Source organism: Meleagris gallopavo, chromosome 2, assembly GCF_905368555.1.
Source record: "Meleagris gallopavo chromosome 2, MGAL_WU_HG_1.1, whole genome shotgun sequence".
Lineage (NCBI taxonomy): Eukaryota > Metazoa > Chordata > Aves > Galliformes > Phasianidae > Meleagris > Meleagris gallopavo.
This window is the reverse complement of record NC_139405.1, coordinates 7,593,063-7,613,248: the sequence shown is the minus strand read 5'-3', so window position 1 is coordinate 7,613,248 and position 20,186 is coordinate 7,593,063. Positions and strand designations below refer to the sequence as shown.

Genomic DNA, 20,186 nt, shown 5'->3' with positions numbered 1-20,186 from the left:
CATAATGCATGATAACAGAGCAACAATAAGGTGGTAATTGTGAAGGGAGAAGAAACATATCTGATCCACTCTTAACTGAATTGAAGGCCCCACAGTAGCTTGCACATAACAGAATCTAACTCAGGAGAAACTGGTCCAGCTCTGTAAAAGCAAACCAGCCCTAAAGCAAACCTGAGAGTACAGTGACTCCTTGTCACACTTTGCAGAGGGTTTGTGTCCTGGGCTTTCTAGGTAGCACAGAGTTGTAGTTCCGTCTGCCCTCATCTCTATCGGATTGAGAAAGGGAGGCTCTCCAGAGAAGTGGCCTAGCTATATAAATAATCAGCCAAAACCAGAGACGTGTGAGTAACATGGGTCTCTCTGAATGCATAGCCTGTAGGGTAATTTAAGTGTCTTCATGGTGTAGAACTGCAGAGTGGAAAAATCTTCTCAGTGTAACGTGCTGTCAGACCGCATCTGACGACGTTTATATAGAGGAAAAAAGATCAGAAGACTCATAACTTTGCAGCCACAAAGCAGATGCCCCATCCACCTTAGAGTGGCTGGCTACAGACAGGAGGTTAACAAGTCAGTTTGTAACAGCTACCCCAGCAGGTTCAGTTTACATGGTCCTCATCCCTACAGTGACCCTGCAAAAGGACATCTGATAGCAATTGAGCCACATCAGCACAACTCAGATAAAATGATCCCAGAAGGTACAAGAGGACGTGCTAGAGGGGGAGCAGTCACGTGCTAAAATGTCTATGTTATTTTTGAACGAAAGCTGGTTTGCATCCTACCACCTCTTCAAACAAGCAAAGGAAGAATCTGACTGGCAGAAGAGCTCTGCTGTACCCCTGAAGCTCCCTTCTGCTCCACCACATGACAGCACACAAAGGAGCCTTTGCTCCTCAAAAAAATGTGAGCTATTGCCAATAGATTTTCCATCAGGAATTAGTTGCTCAAAGAAGTGCAAATGATCTCACAAGATACAACATATCATAAGTGAGTTAGACTGCCGAGAAGACAGAGGCTTGACTTTTGGAGATAGCTGCATTAGTAACAAGGGTCATGCATCTTGGCTTCTCCACAGAGGAGGTTTTATTGGAAATTCCACCCAGTATGGAATAAACAGCGAGACACTGAGATATGCTCTTGCCCAGGGGATTTCTTGGCAAAGGAGACAAGCCCCTTTGCAGCAGAATATGGATAAATATGGATAAAATATGGAGCGTAGCCAAATTTGGATATAATTATATCTGCACTGATCATATAACATTCCTCAACTGGGCAACTGGATCAATGCCATTTGCATGCAAACTGATTGTGTGTCGCCATCAGTCTTTCATGTAAATCCACTGAACTGCTGACTTATATCTGACCAAGTAGACAGCAAATATCCTGTGTGGCCTACATTATAAACAGTTCCATAAATGCAAGAAAACTAAGACAAAATTGCTCCTTTGGAGTATTTCACAATCAGCTTGCATTAGGAAGACAAACTTTGGCTCTTCATGCTGTTTGGAGCCACGTTTCCAACTCAGTAGCACTGGATATGCAGAAGAACAGAGGCATGAGAATTCCTCAACCTCTAGATGGGATACATCAGATCCCAGTCAGGCCAGAGGAAGGCACAGAGCCCAGTTTAGTACTCTGAAAATAGCTCTCTTTCAGCTATGGTGGGAATCTAGCCTCCTTCCAGCAAAGGATAGACCATATAAATTTATAGAATTATTATGCTTGTTAAAATATTTTTAGTTCATTGCTTACAAAATGAAAACTATGAGCCAAATTCACCAGTAACTCACATCTCTCGGCTACAATAACATTAGAGAAGGGGTGGCTGTAGCTCATTGCTCTAAGATGCGCATACATCTCCCTTGAAATAACGTAGGCTGCACTTAGATTGAGTGGTGGTGCAGAGACGAGGGGAAGTACACTCTGGCAAGGATGCCTCCAGAGCACATCAATGACACCATTTAAGCTTGCTGGGATTGTATTTGTTTACTAGAACCAAGGAGCTAGATCTGAGAAAGCACCCTTTTCCCAGGGCTGAAATGCAGTTATCATAATTTAAGAGAATGTTCCTACATAAGAGCCTGGTGCATGTTAAGATTACTCAGGCACTTATTCTATCTTTCACAGCTCTTCTTGCAGCAAGAGCTGGTCCAGCCACTCTCAAGAGGTCTCCCTGTCATGCTGGATATTGAAGGCTGCAGGGTTGGGCTTCTCATCTCCCGGCTGTTTTTGTGCTTGCCTTTGTCTCCGTGCTGTTCCCTTCACATACCAGCTCTCAGTGCACTCTTCTGCCTGTAACTTCCCACAATCTGCTCCCACTATTGAGATTGTTTGTGCCCTTTTCTTGCCTTAGGTATGTAGAATTCAATTTCACTTCTTTCTGTTTGTGAAAAAATGATGGGGCATCATAGAGATCAACATTCCCCTTTGGGTGAACCTTGTCAAGCAATTTAAGGAGCTGCCTGACTCTCACTACTTAAGGCCACTTGATCTAGAACAAGCTGGAAGACTGATTGCAACACTTGACTCTTCCCTGCCATGGCACACTATTTTAAGCCAGCAGCAAAGAGGGCTTTTTGCAAACACATTCTGCATTGGAGTCATCAAGACACAGGCACCACTTCTGCCTCCATAGAGGAACAATAAAATCCAACCAAAGGCAGTAACATCCCAAACTACCACTGACACATGCTAGGGTCTCAGTCTTGCAGAGCAAGTCTCACTATAACTGCTGGTGCAGTACGTAGAAATGTATTTCTATGTATGAAATTCCCAGGAAACAATCCTGTTATTATGAGATCTACCCCTGCTATGTGCCAACCTTCCAGATGTGTTGCAACTCAATGAACAGCTGTCAAAAAAGCAAACCTATTGCATAAAGGTACAAAGATAGAGTTAACATATGTGATATTGGAAACAAACATCAGACTTGAGCTTGACAGTGAGAAAGATTTTGACAAATATTTAGAGGACCTAATCTTCTTCCATAGAAGCTGAATTTTTGAGATAGCAGTTCTGATTACCCCAGAAATATCTTAGTAATTTCCATTTTAATAGCTGGAATGTAATCCTGTTTCCACTTACACTAACAGGCACAATGGACTTCCAGGCACACAACATTGGTTCATGGAGAAAACTTGTCCAAAGCATCTGAATTTCACTAACTGAATTGACATGCATCTGAAAAGACCTTGTGCAATTACGAAAAGATATTACAGGTGGTCTTATTAAGTACAGGAACAGCAATATATTTTTTAAAAGCAGCTGCAGAGGTATATTTCAATATTCCTAAATATTTAAGGAAAGGTAAAATGCCTTTGGAAATGAAGTCTGAAAATATATGTTAAGAGATTGTAGGCATGAGTCGTACTTCTCTGAACAGCTCAGTGTGCAAGAGATCACTGTAATAGAGCTCATCACAAACACACACTTGGTAATTTGTAGCTTAGAATTTTCTATCAGCTTATCTTTGAGGGAATTTGATGACCCTTGACTCCTGTCATCAGAGAGGTGCTAGCATACAAGGAAAGAGGATGGCTATGGAAATCAACTCGCTTTTATCCAGTAAGTAAATTGAATCACTAAAACAGAATAATGATCTCCAATCATTTTAGCATTTTTTCAACTTAAATTGTACAAAATTCACAAGCCAGGCCTCTTAAAGACAAAGTACTGCTGTTAAGTAAATAATTTTGAATTCTGTTCTGAGAATTCTGTTGTTTTTTTGTTTGTTTGTTTTCCTACTGCCTCTCTTCAGAAACCTTACTTGCACTGAAATGCATACAATAAAATATATTTTGCACATACTGCTGACAAATTACATACATAAGTATGTAGAGACCAGGTGCATAGGTAGTACGACCTCACTGATATCATTAATTTCTGTTACTTTGAGGATGTAGTGTAAACCATGGCAGGAAGAATGAGGCTGGTTTGACATTCATGAGCTGGTTAATCCACTGGATAGCATTCATGTGGAAAGAACGTGATCCTCAGAGCTCACTAAAGGCTCTAAAACAGCTGAAAATATAATTGAGACCTAGAATTGAGCTCCTTGAGAGACAAAAACAAACAAAACACACACACAAAAACAACACAAAACCCCATACCTCCCAAAAACAGTATTGAGTGTCCTCAATCGTATCTTTGCTCAAAGAAGCCTGAGACAAAAATGAAAGAACCTACAGGCCCCTTGGATATGGGAGATTTCTAAGGCCCTGCTGATATAACTGCCATTTCATCCTTTTTTTCCCCCTCTCTCTTCTGTAACTACATAGGGTTCCTTGTGTTTAACACATTTAGAATTGTTTAAAGACAATTTTGGGATTTTTAATGGTTTGTGAGTCACAAGAGATTGGGCTGCTAATGTAGCAATGCCATCTAGCTTTTGTAACTATGACTCCAGTAAAGATAGCTAGGGAGATTTGTATGAAATAGTAACAAACATGCATTCCAGAGTCATTGTGTGTTGCATGTAAAGCAACAGTAACATGCTCTGTATTTTATGCCCTTACAACTAGAACAAATGGAAGCAGTCCCTCGCAGGTCTGGGAAAACCCAAGGCACATCTGTGGGATACCTAAAACAAACTGAGTGCCTAATTATTTTACTTGCTCAAAGGTCAATGCTAACAGAATTAGCAGTGATACAGAAGACGCAGGCATTCAAAATGTTCTGAAGAGCCCTCCAGAAATCTCTAAAGAGATTTGAGAAATATTACAGCCCTGGAAGAAACAGCGATTGCCACACAGGAGTGGTCCTAACAGCTAACTCCCAGCATGGAGAGGCCAGGCTCAGCAAATTCCTTTCACCGTTAGAAGAGAAGCAAGACAACACAGAGCAAGAATTGAGACACTGTCTGAAGTGCAGGGAACACGGATCCTCAAATTCCTTGCTGCACAGCCAGCTCACAGACAAATAGGGTAAAGCTGCTGGGCTCTTCACAAGGGGATCCCCTTTGTAGTTGGGAGATGCCCTGGGACCAAGAAGTACTACTGGCTTCCTGAATACAGAGAAGAGGCTTGCACTGTCATCTGGAAGAGCCAGGAAATTCACACTGATTCTGAATGGATCTCAGGGCACCTCCCACTGTGTAAGGTAAAAAGCAACAACTGCACACAGGTCTGTTTTACCACCTTTTGATGCTGAAGGACAGATCAGCTGTGCAGTTCAGTAACAGGCTGCTTAATGCATCCTCATACACAGCTTTGTTTAAATTAGCTAACAGTAACAGTTTTTCTGTCACTAACTCTTGCCTACACAGAAGCCAGAGGAAAAAGACTCATTATTCACTCAGACAGCTTTGATAATATCCACCTTATGAAACCACAGCCACAAACAATTTTCACATAAAGCTTTCAAGGCTGATTGGTGAATTCAATCAGACAAGGTCTTTCTTCTTGATAATGTAGTAGCAGTGGTTATTTCAGCTATAATGGTCTAAGATAAATGCAGCTTTGCTGAATTAAAAGCATTTCACAGAAATGTGCCTTTCCAGTTTCAAGTCAGGATGGAAAAAAAAAAAAAAATCAAAACATTCTGTGAAGACAAAATGCAATGCCTTGATTTCCGGTTTTCAATCTGCTTGATTTTCTACTTTTTAAAATCATTTCCACAGGAAAAAAATATTAAATTAGTTCGCATTATACTAACAATACCACAGATGAAAGACATTAGTGAGATGAAATCATTCTGTAGGTGCAAATAACGTTTTAAATTAATTCTGTAGATAACCTCAAATCTTCAAGTGTCTGATTCAATTGTGAATAAAAAAATTACAGAAAAAAAAAAAATCAAGCACCACATTTTCTCAGGAAACAGAATGTCTGCTTTCTGATCTGCAACACTCCCAGACTCAGCAAAGAAGGAAGCACACTGTCTGAAGTTTAAAGACTTGAATAAGTCTTTGATTAGAGCAAGTTGCTTCCCCATACACTAAGCAGTGAAATCAGAAAAAGCTTTCACTGCCAGGAGCCATGTTGTACTGTACATATTTTGCAAATAAGAAAATAAAACTAAGTTATATATATAAAAAAAGACAACACTGCTAGCAAACCAACATCTTTCAGAAGATACTCTGCACCATACCATGCAAAAGTGGTATAGCGTATACTAAAGCCAAAAGATAGTTAGGAATTACATAGTAAACTCCAAAATGAAAAATAGAAAGCTACGTGATTTCCCAACAAACACTCAATTATCTTCAGAATTACTAACAACCGAGTTTTATGAAGAATGTGGCTGCAGATCATAAGTCCTCCCTGTTATCCTCAATTCCCAAACCATTCTGCAGAACATATGGGTTTTTGGGAGACAGTCTTCCTGAATCACCTTGGCGCACCGAGATTCCCTTTTCCACCTAAGACTTGTAGTAATGCAGCGCCCTCTGCTGACAGCTTAGGATTCAGCAGCAGTGCATGATAAAGCTGCTTCGCTGCTGCTAAGACCAGACCTTGGAGTTAACAAGGTTAGCCCCACCTGACTTAGACCTTCTATTGCACTATGTAAAAGAAGCTTCGCATTGAGACGAACATCTCAAGATTACGTTTCTTTACTATGCTGAAAAAAATTATATGAAAGTATAAGACTAAAAAAAAAAACTCTTTAAAATATTTGAAGATTTATAGAACATCACTCAAGACTAACATTCAAATAACATAGTGTCTATAATCCATGCAGTTCTGTAAAGGAAACTTTCTTACATTGAAAACATAACCTTGAAATTAGTGTTGTAATTCATGGATTTCACTTCATAGAGCAAACACTTAGCATGGCTAATGCTATTATAAAGAGTCAGTCTGCCTTCGTCAGTAAATGTAATCTCTCTCAATCGGCAAAGCTTATGCAGGAGTGACTAAAAAAATCCCACACACCTTGCCAATCATTCACTCTGTGCCCAAGTGAAGATCACCTTCACTTTTTCATGTGGAACACTTATCTCTCATCTGATCCTGTGTTCAAGTTAAATAAATTGTACAGATGCAAAACTGCATGCCCATTAAAGCTTCTGATCCTAGGAACTACTGAATACCACCAAGAAACAGAAGGAAGCTTCCCTCTGGTCAAACTGGCAAAGATCATTTGGACAGATTTTCTGCCTTTCCTTGTAGCTTAGGATATGATTCACTTCCTCAAATCATCTGGGAATTTTACTTAACCATTTTCCTTCTATTCTAGGACCTCATTTACTGACACTGCCAATCTTTCTAGCTCTCTTCCTGTCATGCAATTAGGCCCGTGGGTTTGGATTTTTTCCACAAAAGGGTTTTACATTTGTTTTAGGGTGCTGAGGCTCAGGTTGCTGTTCGGTTTTACACAGGGCACAGTTTTTATCCAGTATACTCATTCACAACAGTTGTAGAAGATAAGTTAATTGTAGAATTAACTCCTCTATTATTTGCAACATTGCTGTAAAGGTGGTGAACACTCACAGCCAGTGGCCGTTAATCAAACACAACTGTATGGGAAACTGAAATATATTTTGGGCCCTTGCAATTTAAAGCCTGCTGCCAGATGTGGGAAGAACTGACCTAGTTTATCTGGTGCTTAACAAGCATTCTTCTTTTACAGATTCTTCTCTCCACCCTTACAATTGTAAGCCACGTTGCTATATATTGGCTGAAGGTCAAAGTTCTTTGACTGCTACATTGCTTACTTTCCAGCTCCCTTGTTACTTTTCCTGTTCTGCCAGGTCAGCACAGACTTTACACCGTTTTGGATGCTAAGCTGAAAAAAAGCTGAAAAAACAGCCACCAGGTGGCAAAATAGAAGTCACACAGCCTCTTTAACAGTCACCTATGATTGTTTTCAGATGTTGTACCAGGATTCCTAATGCAACTGAAATAGTCTATTAACAATATAGTTCTCCCATGCTTCTTAGAGGACTCATGTGACTTATTAAATTAGCATATTAATTATAATTACTCTTCAGAGTATGCAAGGCATTTTTATTCACAAACCTATCTCAAACATGAAACATCCTATGTATAACCCCTTTTTAAGCCTCCCTCAGGAAAACTGCCTAAATATATGCTCAAACCTCTGTAGGAACAAGTTATATTTATACACTATTTTAATATGATAATCTGTTAGTATGCTTTAACCATTGCAGTGTTCAGTAAATGTACCAGGCATAGCACTTTATTTAAAGCAATATTACTTTTACTTTTAAATACTTGATGTGTTTGCAGTTCTAACGCTTTTTAGCAATACCATGTAAACAGGTCATAGAAAACAACAGTAACACACTTGAGGATTAGAAGCATGAATGTATTATTTCTTGTGATTTTACTGAGTGTTTTTGCTGTATTCTTTCATCAATGAGGTCAAACCATTGTCTACTTGGGGGGAAAAAAGCATATAAAAAAAAGGTATAAAGAACACAGTATTTCCCTGCATGCTTTATTTATCACGTTTCTACTACTTTCTACAGAGCTTGCACAACCCACAAGCTAACAAAACCATGAAAATACAAGCTTGACAAAGCCAGTTCAGCTACGGCATGATTTGGCTGACGCTGCACATACCCTCGCCACAAGATGTATGCACTTAAGAATCTCATTTTCCAGAAACAAATTTGTACCAACCTACTCTTTGAAGGAGGGAACTCTGGCAGATCCCGATGCTTAAGAACTGAGGTTTCAGCTGGATGCAGACAGGCCCTGGGGACTCCCCCGGCATTAGGTGGCTTGCAGACTCTGAAGTTCAAGATGTTTACCCTCTGGTAACATAGAGACGTGAAAGGTGGAACGGTGATCGCCCCGTCTGTTCCAGAGACGGATTTGAAAACAGGATTGTGAGATCATAAATACAGGATCAGACTGCTTCCCCGTAAACTTCAAAGGCGCAAAAACTTACAATAAACAATTTCCTATGCAAAAAGCATTACCCTAGCCCTCAAGAATTAGAAGTCAAACCACCTCATAAGGCGGCACCACCGAGATCTTGTCAGGCTGCCCTCACTCAACATGGCAGCCGCAGCCTCACCTCCCTGCCAGCCGCCTCACCCCTCGTCCAAGATGGCCGACCTACAGCGAGCGAGGCAGTTTACCAGCACTCAAGATGGCGGCCGCAGAGGGGCCCGGCCGCTTCCCGTAACGGGGCAGCCATTCCCGCAGCAGCGTTCCCCGCTTATTTATTTCTTCGCGTTCTCGCGGCCGTTGCTGGGAGTGACGCCGGTTCCAAGGGCGGTGGCAGCGCGGGGGCTGACGGGAGGAGCGGAGCCAAGTGGGCGGTGGCGGCGGGGCGGGAGGCGGTGGCCGCCGGGAGGGGGCCGGGCCGCCGCGACGCGGTTCCTGTCGCCGTGACATGGGTTCCCCCTCGATGGCGGCTGCCGCGGGAGGCCTCAGGTAACCGGCCGCGTCCCCGCGCCTCTTCCCCGCCGCCGCCATGCCCGCCCGGGCCCCGCCGCCCGCCGCGCAGCCCTCAGGTAGGACGCGAGGCCACCGCCGCGCTCTGCGGGTCGCCGCGCTGGAGCGGCTCGCCGCCTGCGGGCCTGGCCGGGAAGGGTACCCCGTGCCTCGCGGAAGCGGACCGGGCGTTTTCTGGAGCCGGGCCCCGTGAGGGCATCGCCTCTCCGTCCTTCTTTCTCGCGCCCGGGAGGAGGGTGAGGAGAAAATCTCCACAGCGCTGCCCCGTCCTTCGCTCCCTTCGGGGGACGGGACCGCCTCCGAGCAGGCGGCCGCCTCGGGGCTTTGCCCTTCGCCGAGCCCCGCGGGTGCGGAGCCACCGGGCCGGACCCGTCGTGAGGCGGTTCCCGGTCGTGTAGGGAGGGTAGCTGGGCGCCGGGGACCCGCCTTCAGCCAATAAGGTCACTTTTCGGAGTGTCAGTCGCTGAAGAGGATGTGCTGGAGGAAAGTTATCTCGTAGGGTTTTTATTTTTATTTTAGTGTTGTTCTAAAATGGGGGCAAAATTGGTGAAGCTCTAGTGCTGATGCTTCGGTTTGCTGCTGTAAGTGGTTCCTTGATAGACCGCGGTGTTCTTCTCAGAGGAGATGATTCCTTAAATCAGGGATTACGTCTTGGCATTCCTTCAGGGTTTCACCGAGGTGGCAGCCCTCCACCCAGCTTCAGCACTCTGCGTAGAAACTGAAACTTCGGCGAGTGTAATGCTCCTTGTGGAGTGAACCTCTGCTCATAAGGTAGTAGGAGATGCTTCATCAACAAGAGCTGTGCTGTGGTGGTCATGTAAGTTCTGATTTCATGCGTGGCTTACAACGTGGTGTGCCTCATCATAGCAGATTTCTTCAGCTGAGAAGTTTGTGGCAAAGTGAGTGTGATGGATGTTGCTTTTTTAACTGGGCTGGTCCTCAGAGGTTGAGAATAACTAGAAGTACCTCCATCTTGCTTTGTTCTCTGGATGCATCAACCAGACTTGGAAAGCCAATTAGCCTGTTTTAAGCCTAAAATCATTTTGTTGGTGCTGCACCCGGAAGTCTGTATACATACTCCTATGCCTAACACTGTTGGAGGCATATCTGGAGGAATGTAATGCTAGCTGGAAGAGCTGGGGGAAGAAATGAAGTACCTATGACAGCTAAGGGGGTTACTGTGTTTTGTTTTTGTTTTTCTTTTTTTAAGAAAGCATCCCTTTCACGTAAGTGAAAACAAATAGCGCAAATTTGAGAGTAGGAGAATTGAGATACAAATTTACTGTATAAAAAATAGTTTTCAGAAAAAGTAACGTGCTACGTTGGCTCCACTTCATGTGATGTTTGTATAAAGTGTGTGTGCTACGTGACCTTCTAAGGTCATGTGAAAGTATGACCTCTTCTCTTGACTTCCTTAATTTGTTTATTAGTAAGCAGCTAAAGGATCTCAGCCTGAATGTTCATGCCTTCCGATTCTTTTATTTTGATTTTATTGTTGCATGATCGTGGTTTCACTTAGCAAAAGATTTCACGAATCTATATGACTTAAAATTATTCACAGTGAATTGATATTTGTGATACGTATTTCTGTTGGTTAAGGCAGGACATGATTTTATATTTGTAAATAGAAGTTAAAAAAATTGCTTCACTAGCTTAAGTTAATGATAGCACTTTAACACCTTAGTTACATCAAAATAACTCGTTCTGAAGCTCTCAAGTACTTTCAAAAGACTTGTCTTTCAGAGCAGAAATAATAAACCAGCTTAGACAGACTTCAGTCAACTCTTTGCCCTTTCCTTTTGAAATATTCATAGAGCTGTCCTTGCAGAAAGGTAGCAGTATCAGTTGGAAAACCTGTGGTAAAGAAACCGATGCTAGGTCTGGTTTTCACCCTACTCTGCAGCATAATCATCTTTCAGATACTTATTATCTTTTCCTACAAAATGTTCATTTCTTTCTGTGCCATTGTATTATCTGACAACTTAAACTATGTCTTTGAGAATGTTTCACTGTGATGGCATGCTAACCTTTTCACAGAGATTCAAAATACTCATTTATGACTTTTCTGGATAGTCCTCTTCGGAGAAGTGCATTTCTCAGATCCTACTTACCATCAGGTTTCTCGCTATTTTCTTTTTTATTTTTCCTTTTTATAGAAAACACAATGCAAGCTGTTCCTTCTGCGCGCGCGCGCACATACACACACACACACACACAAACCCCTTGAAATGTGCCTTGTTTGAAAATTGACAGTCTTGTTTGCAGTAGACTTTTTCCAGTAGACTCTCTTCTCTGCTTATGTCTTCATCAGTTAAAGCTTTAGATTCACATCCAAACGTCTCTAGTGGGACCGGTTGCAAGGTGACTTAACGAGTCTGCTTCTGTACAGCAAATAATTTGGGTTTTCTAAGTCCAAGAGTCCTGTTCTGGAAGAACCACAAGGAAGGCAAATCCTCTTTTCTCTTTGCTATATTACAAGGTTATGAGGAAAGGAAGTGTGGAACCTTAAGTTCATTTATCTGTTGAAAGATGATGGAAAATAGATCTTATTCTTTTATAGTATTAGATGTCCTTCATGTATTGTATTCTTAATATACCACAATATCAGTGGGTGGGATAAATGTCAGTTCTTCATACGTATGTTTAACTTTTTTGCCTGTTTTTCTCAACTACTTGTTGTTTTTGTGTTGAAGAAAAGAAGCAGAAGTTTATAGTAATGGAGGGAAGAACAGTGGTTGCTCTGCTTGTGCTGGTGTGTTTCCTCTGCTGAGCTTTTTGAGACCCTTTTCTGTAAGAGTGCACTTCTGGGCTGTAGTAATCTGCTCTTTATTGTAGTACTGATAAGTGTGAAGGTTTTAGATGTAACGGAGAACGTATTGCTCTGTAAATAAATCTCTAGGAAGAGGTGAGCTTAGGTAATTTACTTTTAATACTTCTTAATCCAGTGTCTTTTGATCTCGATTTGGAACAGGTTCCCAAAGAACGTGTTACAGGGTAACATCCAGAAACACATTTTCTCAAAGAGTTGAACACTGTTAAACGAATTTGAGAAATGATAAGAATGAAAACATCCCAGTTATGTGTGACTTAGGCAATCTGTTTCACTTTACATATTGTATGGATGTGTACAGTACATTGTGCACAAATGCGGTGTTCCCACAGCACCAGATTTTAAATTTGGTTGACTTTCCCAGCCAGGCATGTTTGCTTACATGAGTTGAAAATGTGCCTGTTCTTAGAACATCTTCCACAATGTGTGTTTGCAGATTTAGATTCAGACAGTGTCTTTATCTACAGCTGTTGAAGCAAAATCAGTTGATTTTGAATGGAAACATTACACGGTTTTCTTGTGTATTGTAATTTGTAAATAATAACCTGGTCTTTTTGTTTTGGGGAAGCGATGCTGTTCTTGGTTAAGAGGAATGTCATGAACGAACTCAACATCCACGTTCATATTTTTCAAATATTTCTTGGATTCCATAGTTAAGTCTAGATGGAATAAGGAGAAGTGAAACAGCACAGCTAGTGAAAGCTGTTTTTTGTTCATTTCTTAATAAGTCTGCAGCATCTGCCTTATTTACATTTCATATCTGTATCACCTTCCCTGTTCTTATCATCTGTGACGGGAAGAGGAGCAGCAGCCAAGAGGTTTGATTCTGATATAGGCTGAACTGTTTGAGGATGCCTTGTTTTCACTGCCTGCTTGGGGAAGGCAGGAGGTCAGGAAGATTGAGATAAGTGCCTGAATCCTGATGGAAGCCTCCTGAGTTTTGCTACTTCAGTGTTGTTCTTACGTACAGTGCTTCCTAATAGAAGGTGTCTGGCATATTCAGTGTTTGTTGAAACCGCAGTAATGCACAGTGGTATTGATTAATTCCAAATGTTGGGTGATGAGAAATAAGGCTTATATTTAGATATCCAGGATGTTTTGGAGGTGGAGAACGTTGTTTTCTCAACTTATATATATCCAAGCAAAAACAGAGTCCTGAAACTCTTGTGCTGGGTAATGGACCTTCTGGCTGTAACAACATCGGATTCAAAATCGAAAGCATTGATTTCTGGAGGCTTTATGAAGTAAACATTTTCTTTTTGTATGTTACTTGCTGGTAAGTTATTCCAAAAAGAAATGTAAACTTAATAAACCAATTTAGGAACATATTGACCACAGCTTGGGAAACGACTCTAGATTGGATTGTGTTTGTAGGAATGCTAGTTTAACAGATTTCCCTCATTTACAGCTGCCCTTCTAGAAATGAGTTCTCAGGTGCATTACAGAAAGACCGGAAATCCGTTTTCCATTGTTAACAAGGCAATGAAAATGCAAAGTTATAAAAGAAGACAGCTTTTCCTACTGCAAGGCAACATCTTGCAAAGTCTAAATCTAATCTTTACCAAGATAGTTTTGATATTTGTTTGAGGAATTCCCTTGCAGAGAAGAGCTGAATGTTCTTGGAAGAACAGATTCTAACAGCTGATGACTTGAACCCACCTCCTTGGCATTGCAAGCTTTTTACTGCCAGGCATTTCAAGTGATGTTGTTTCTGTCATGGGGATCTTGCTCATGCCATCTCTTGTTATTTTATGTTTCTTTATGGGTTTTGATGGGTTGCTTAGCTTTGCTTTCAGAATAAACCACAATTGAGTGGTTATTCATTGTGTTGCTAATGTACCCCTTAAGTTCAAGGAAACATTCTAATCTACGATGACCTTATTTAAATTTTATAAATCACAGTTATTTCTTTACTTAGCAATATTCTTTGTGGCCTCTTTTTTTTTTTTTTTTTTTTTTTTTTTTTTTTTTTTTTTTTTTTACGTTTTATAAAAGAACCAAACATGCTATTTCAAGTTTTGCCTTCGAAAGTACACAGACAATGAGCTATTTAAACCTGCTTTGGTGTAGTGTAATTACGTTGTGCTTTTTGCTGTTGTTTCTTTGTTAGACTCTCTATTACTCTACAGAAAAGTAATGAACAGTGATGTGGCTCAGTGTGAGGAAAGCAGATATTGTTCCCTATTTCCTACAAGAAAATAATGGGATACCCTGGTTTGACAGCATTTTGAAAACTGAATTAATGACTTGAGGTAAAAGTAGTGTGTGAATTTTGTTCTTATAAATCCTTGCACTATCAAAGCTTAGATCAACTACTACTGTAATCTTTTTCAGCTTTAGAGAGTTCTCTTTTCTCCCTTCTATTGCATTGTTTTAAATTAAGTCAAATTACGTGCTGAAATGCTTGTCCTTAGTTAAAAAAAAAAAAAAAGTTTAAACCAAGAGCTGCTGTAACAGAAATTAATCTGACCAAATTGATTAGCATTGTTTTTTCTTTAAAATAAAATATTGATATGCCATTGTAAGTATATTGATAAATTACATTGACAGCACGACTTTAACAGTGAAATGCTAAAACTTGTAAAATTGCTTCATAATTAGTTCTCAAAATATGAAGAAACACATGAAATTAAGAAGTGGTGTTTTCAAGCGGGTGGGTTTTTTTTTTTTTTTCTGTTTCTTGATACTAAGTAAAAGATAACAGAAAATGGAGAAGACAATTCTTTATGATGTTGGGCAAAGTGTGGCATGAGAAATTGATGGCAATGCATTATCACTCTAAGAATGTGAACTATATGATTGAGAGGAACTTGCTGACACCTTTTCAACACTGACTGGGGGTAAATTAATCCCATCTAAACAGGAACAGTTGGATGTGTTCTAATTCTTTGCTTCTATCTGCAAGGTCTGCTGGCTAAAATCTGGATCGTTACATGTTAGAAACAGTAGAAATATAGCTGCTCTCTTATGTGCAGATAAAAGCTGTTACAATTTCCCTCAAAGAAGAATCCTTACTGTGTAGATGTTGGAAAAGTTGGTGTATCCATTCAGGTAAATACTGAAGTGCATGTTAACTTAGCTGACTTTTAAATCTGGGAGCCAATTCCCTCAGAAATATGGAGAAAATAAATAACGTGTCACAGTCATTGAGATCATTGTTGTTGTTTCAAATTCTGCTTCTTGAGTAAAACACGTTTTGCAAGTGAATGGGTTAATCATTTGAAATACTGGTTTTAGGAAATGCTGCAGCCTAACAGCACCTCTGATGGAATGTGTCTGAGTTGGGTGCAGAGTTCTGCGCTACAAAAGATGAAGCCCCAGTTCCAGCTCTTAGTCCTCATTTGAGATGCCAGACAAAGCAGGGATTAACACAGGGAATTAAGGAACAAAGTCGTTGTTCTGTGGGACCTATGGTTTATCACCGAGTCAATGTTTCAGTGAATGGTAATGAGTTGGATTCATCAGTTTGTGGTTGGCGGGTGGAACACTTTAGAAAGTCAAGAAAGGGGATCGTAATTAAATCCTTTCTGAAGGAAACTACATGAAGGCTAAAAATGCCTGTGCTGTTTTTTATGTCGTGTGGAGAATTGGGAGTATACCCCCATTTAAAAAAAATTCATCAGTAATTAGTCAGCCCGAGGGCAGGGGAAGACCGGTCTGACTCTTTTTCCTTCTGATAAGCATTTAGTTTGATAGTTGTTCGGGTGCTGTAAAAAACAATTAAATTGTATTAACATAACCTTGTGCTTGTGTATAATACAGATTCATACAGACTCTTGAACAGGAGGCTTTTAGAATGCATCATGGCAAGTAGATGGCTTTCAAAAAAAATTTGGTAAGCCCATGCAAGTGATTGGTCATTTGGTTCATATGGGTTAAACTGATTGAACTAACAGAAGACGTGGATTTGAAAATCTGATCAGAGCTCCGATGGTTTAACTAACATTAACACTCCTTGCAGATCCTGTTTTGGCAACTGCTCCTGAAATGTGTAAGAAGCAGTGCTGTGCAGTGAGACTGCTGTTGTATAAATGATGCCTGTGATGTTTTCAAAGTGATTTGAAATGAAAAATTGAAGGAAGTGTCTTCTGTGTGGCAGAAGGTGCAGAAGGAAAAATGTTTGGATGATTGCAAGTCTTCCTGCAAGTTTAACTGGGCTCTGGCAGTCTGCTTCAGCCCCAGCTTACGTCAGCTGTGCTTTCCCCTGGTATTGCTCTTCTTTGCCTACTTCTTTTGTCATTTTGACTTCTTAACTTTCTATGTCTTCTAGGTAAATTCCTGCCAATGATGGTGCTTGTTGCCCCCATGTTACTCATTTTGTTTCCTGAATGATGACTTGTTTTTTATTTTTTTTTTCTTAAAGATTGTCCTCTTCCCTAAGAATTTTCTGAGCTCTTTTATGATTTATTTCTAGGTGAGGTGAAGAGAATAATAAACATCAACAAAAGAACCTGGGTAGAGTTGTTACAACAGATAATGCATGGAATTAGTTCCAGTACAGGCATGAGAACTTGTGATGTCAGGTAGTGGAGCAGTAACTAACACAGAGTTGACCATGATATTTCAAATAACACAAGTGATAAGCAACTTGTATATGCCTATGAACATAAAAAGGCTTTAAAAGAAAAAAAAGCAAACTTACATTGATATGAATTCTGATACCTTCTCTTTTTAATGGGTAAGCTCCAAAGTAGTTTTTCAAGGTCTCTGACTCACTGTGTTATGATACGACTTTAAGATTCAGTTGCCCAGGCTTCATCCTTTACATCCTTTAGTCTTGAGTTAAGATTAGTGCTATTTAAATGGGGGGGAGGGAAAGGAAGATATGGGCCAACCTTTTTATGCATAATTTAGGAGGTTTCTCAGCATCTTGCCCATCTAATTCCTATACATCAAGCTACAGTAATCTGGGTAGGCCACTGAGCTACATCTCTTAGCTGAGCAGATGAGCTGCAGCTGAACCAGATCTCTTAGGAGATTTTTGAGATCTTTAAGCCGTAACAATACAATGTGAATTTGTTTTATTACTGAACCAACAAAACTGTACGTTGACGTCACTGTCTATGAGCTCTAAATGCATGTATTTGCTAGCTGGAAGCAAATTCCTATTTGTATTGTGTACAATACAATCCTGCCCTACTTGTGACTTCTCATCAGTAAAAGTAAGAGCTCTGGGACTGGGGAAGCTGGTCTGCCTGGATTTATGTCCTCTTTACTTAAATATAACTGCTCATGTGACTTGATTATTCTAAAAACTACTTCAAAAGAAGGAAAGTCTGGGATTGTATCCATTTGGAGTTCTTCTGATGTGTATGATGCTTTGTCTTTATTGCTCCTGCCACACTGAAACTTCAACATTGGGTCTTGCAGACTTCAGAAATCTGGTTTCTAAATCAAGTGAGTTACCTTTCTAACTTTAGCTTGTGTTAACACAAGCATTTGACCTTTTAAAACACATTATGTTTTATAGACTACCTGTTTGAGAGTAATTGAAACATCTAGAGATTTTGTTTGGGCTTCTGCTTGAATTCCTATGGATTTAGTTGCACACATAAATTTTTATTTCCAGTATAAATCAGTGGTCTGCAGAACACTCATCTTCTGTCTTAAAATCAGTTCTATCTTAAAAATAACTTTAGAGATGTCTTTTGGAGGGCTTGTGAATCTCTGCCTAATAAGAAATAAAAGATGTGACAACGTACTAAAATTTAGTGTTGAGGCTGCATTGGCTTTAGCGACACGAATTGGTCTTGGACACTGAGCTCAGAAGCAGATTTCTTTTTTTGTTGTTCTTTTTTTTTTTTTTCCTTCTCTCTGTTTGACAGAACTGTTACTTTCACCTTCCTTTGTTTCAACCATTTCATGGCTTCTCTGCTTCTCTTCCAGCTCTTTTTTCTTTTGGTTTATATCTCATCAGCACCATCCCAGGAATAACATTGAGGATTTTTTCATTTCAATAAGTGTTTTCCTGTCTTTGTAGTGTCTTCAGCTTTGTGTAGAATAATAAATGCCACCTCAGCTGAGTTTTCCAAAATACTCTCGTTAAATTCCAGGAGGTTTAATAATGAATTTCTACTGAGATTAAGCTGGACACTTGTTAACTGAGAGTTACAAAGGATGATTTCATATATTCATATACACCTGTGTGTGTGTGTATATAACCAAATCAATCTACTTTTTTTAGTTAAAAAACAAACAAACAAACACAAAAACCACTCCTTTTTCCAGGACCAGTGGCAGGAATTGGGATGAGGGAATTCCATTCCAGATGGATGCCATTTTCTGTCCCCTCCTGTTATTGTCTTTGTGTTACTGGAGAGCTACTGGATTTGTGGCCTAGGAGTTGCAAGCTCCCGATACAGTGCTGGTGAGCTTACAGTGTCCCCTGGAGCTTTGAAGAGCATTTTCCCCCAAATCTGGTGCCTTGAGATGAGCACAGCTGGTAAACCCCCGTATCTTTTTCCTACAAAAGAACAGTCAGCACTTGCACTTCCCAGGACATTTCTTTGTGTGTAACTTACAGCTCTTCCTCTGCAGTAAAATATTCGGGATACAGTCATAGTCTGGGTGCACTGGGTGTTTAATCTTAAGGCTAATGATTGACTGCACTGAGTTTTGGAAATGTGGAAGTAAAGAGGGAATGGCTGCTCGGATGGTTGCAAAGAATAAATGCTCTTATGGTATTTAGTGGATGGAAAACCCAGAAGTTTTAAAAGTAAACAGGTTGGAGCAATCTCAATGTGAACTCAAACTCATGTTCCACAGGCATCTTAGAATGGATCTTTATGTTCACGTGTGACACTGAACAGCAATTGCTAAAGCTTGATGTAAAACAGAGTGCTTTTGGCTGCTGAAGCCTCTGAGATGTGAGAGTGAAGCTCCTCACAAATACCTTGCTGAGCAGCTGGTGCTGAGTAAGCCTATGTGGGAGCTTGTTGACAACTTAAGCTTTATTCTAAACAACACTTCTCCGCAGTCTTCAGTTTCCATGTTATGCTACAAATTACTTCTTGGTTTCATTTTTGATAAGCAGGCTATTTTATAACTCAAAAAAAAAAAAAAAAAGAAAAAAAAAAAAGAAAGACAAGGAAGACAAAACACAAAGATAGGTTAGTTACCTTAAAGTTATCGGGCTTCCTTGGCAAATGCACAGAACTGTTGGGCTGAAGTGCTGTGGCTTGTTGTACTTGAAAAGAACTGCAGAGCTTCATTTGTTGTTGTTATGCCCTTGGTGTGCTGTGGTTTAGGTTCTGTGCTAAGTCCTTGGCCAAATGCTTTGGTATTGAGGATTCTTGTTTTATTTTCACATCAGGAGTGCTGTGAAGTCTGCACTTTAGTAATTAGAAATTCAATTATTTGCTATTTATAACAAAGTTTCACTTTCTTATTTTTCTATAGGTAGTCCTTAGTATGTTCTTGCAACTTATTTATATGAATGTCGTTTGGAATGGAAAGAACCCAGTTGCAGATCTCCCTCTATGGGCTCTAGTTGTAAACCACTTAAGTGGTGTGTACTGCTGTAAATATGTAGATGGGGTTACTTAGTGGTTCATTAATCATGTGCAATAGTGGAATAAGTCCAGCCTATTTTTTGGAGGTTGGGGAAAAACAGTTCATATCTTGACTGCGTCTGGAGTAGTTTGCAATGTTGAGCCTCAATCTGTCTATCTAGGCCACGGGAATGCTTTCGTACTTCGTTTTTCCTTTTGCATTTAAATATTTTATGGGAAATCTTGCTCCATTCTGCTTTTGAGAATAAACTTTGATGGAGAAGTTAGCTTTGCTCTGGGCTTGGAAGGTGCTTATTGTGGCTTTTTCCAATTGGGGGTTTGTAGGACAAAAGCAGGCGGGTGGCAGCAGTTGGGGGGCAGCACGCTTTGGCTTGGAGTTAGGAAATCCAAAGAACCTGATAGAAATCCATGACCAGGTAGAGACTTAAACAGTCAAACAGCAAATCACAGCTAGCAATTGTAACGGTAGCTTCTCTCAGT

General features: G+C 40.3%; 2 protein-coding genes across 7 annotated transcripts in view; one reads left to right on the top strand and one right to left on the bottom strand.

Annotated features, from left to right (window-relative positions):
- The window catches only part of LOC146544857 (uncharacterized), a 29,770-nt gene extending 14,506 nt beyond the window's left edge, over positions 1-15,264 (bottom strand). Inside the window, exons 1-3 of the mRNA XM_085219034.1 lie at positions 15,211-15,264; positions 9,047-9,791; positions 8,587-8,760 (exon numbers count right to left, since the gene is read on the bottom strand). Coding sequence (XP_085075160.1) covers positions 8,587-8,760; positions 9,047-9,791; positions 15,211-15,264 — 973 coding nt within the window. The remainder of the gene's footprint in view (positions 1-8,586; positions 8,761-9,046; positions 9,792-15,210) is intronic.
- The window catches only part of AFTPH (aftiphilin), a 44,434-nt gene continuing 33,456 nt past the window's right edge, over positions 9,209-20,186 (top strand). For 3 of the 6 annotated variants that reach the window (XR_014881837.1, XM_085218781.1, XM_085218776.1), the window contains exon 1: positions 9,285-9,424. The gene's annotated coding sequence lies outside the window, so the exon portion shown is untranslated. Of the gene's footprint in view, positions 9,425-10,031; positions 10,183-15,419; positions 15,640-15,957; positions 16,031-20,186 lie in introns of those variants that run through there. The other 3 variants (XM_085218777.1, XM_085218779.1, XM_085218778.1) reach the window with 3 other exon arrangements.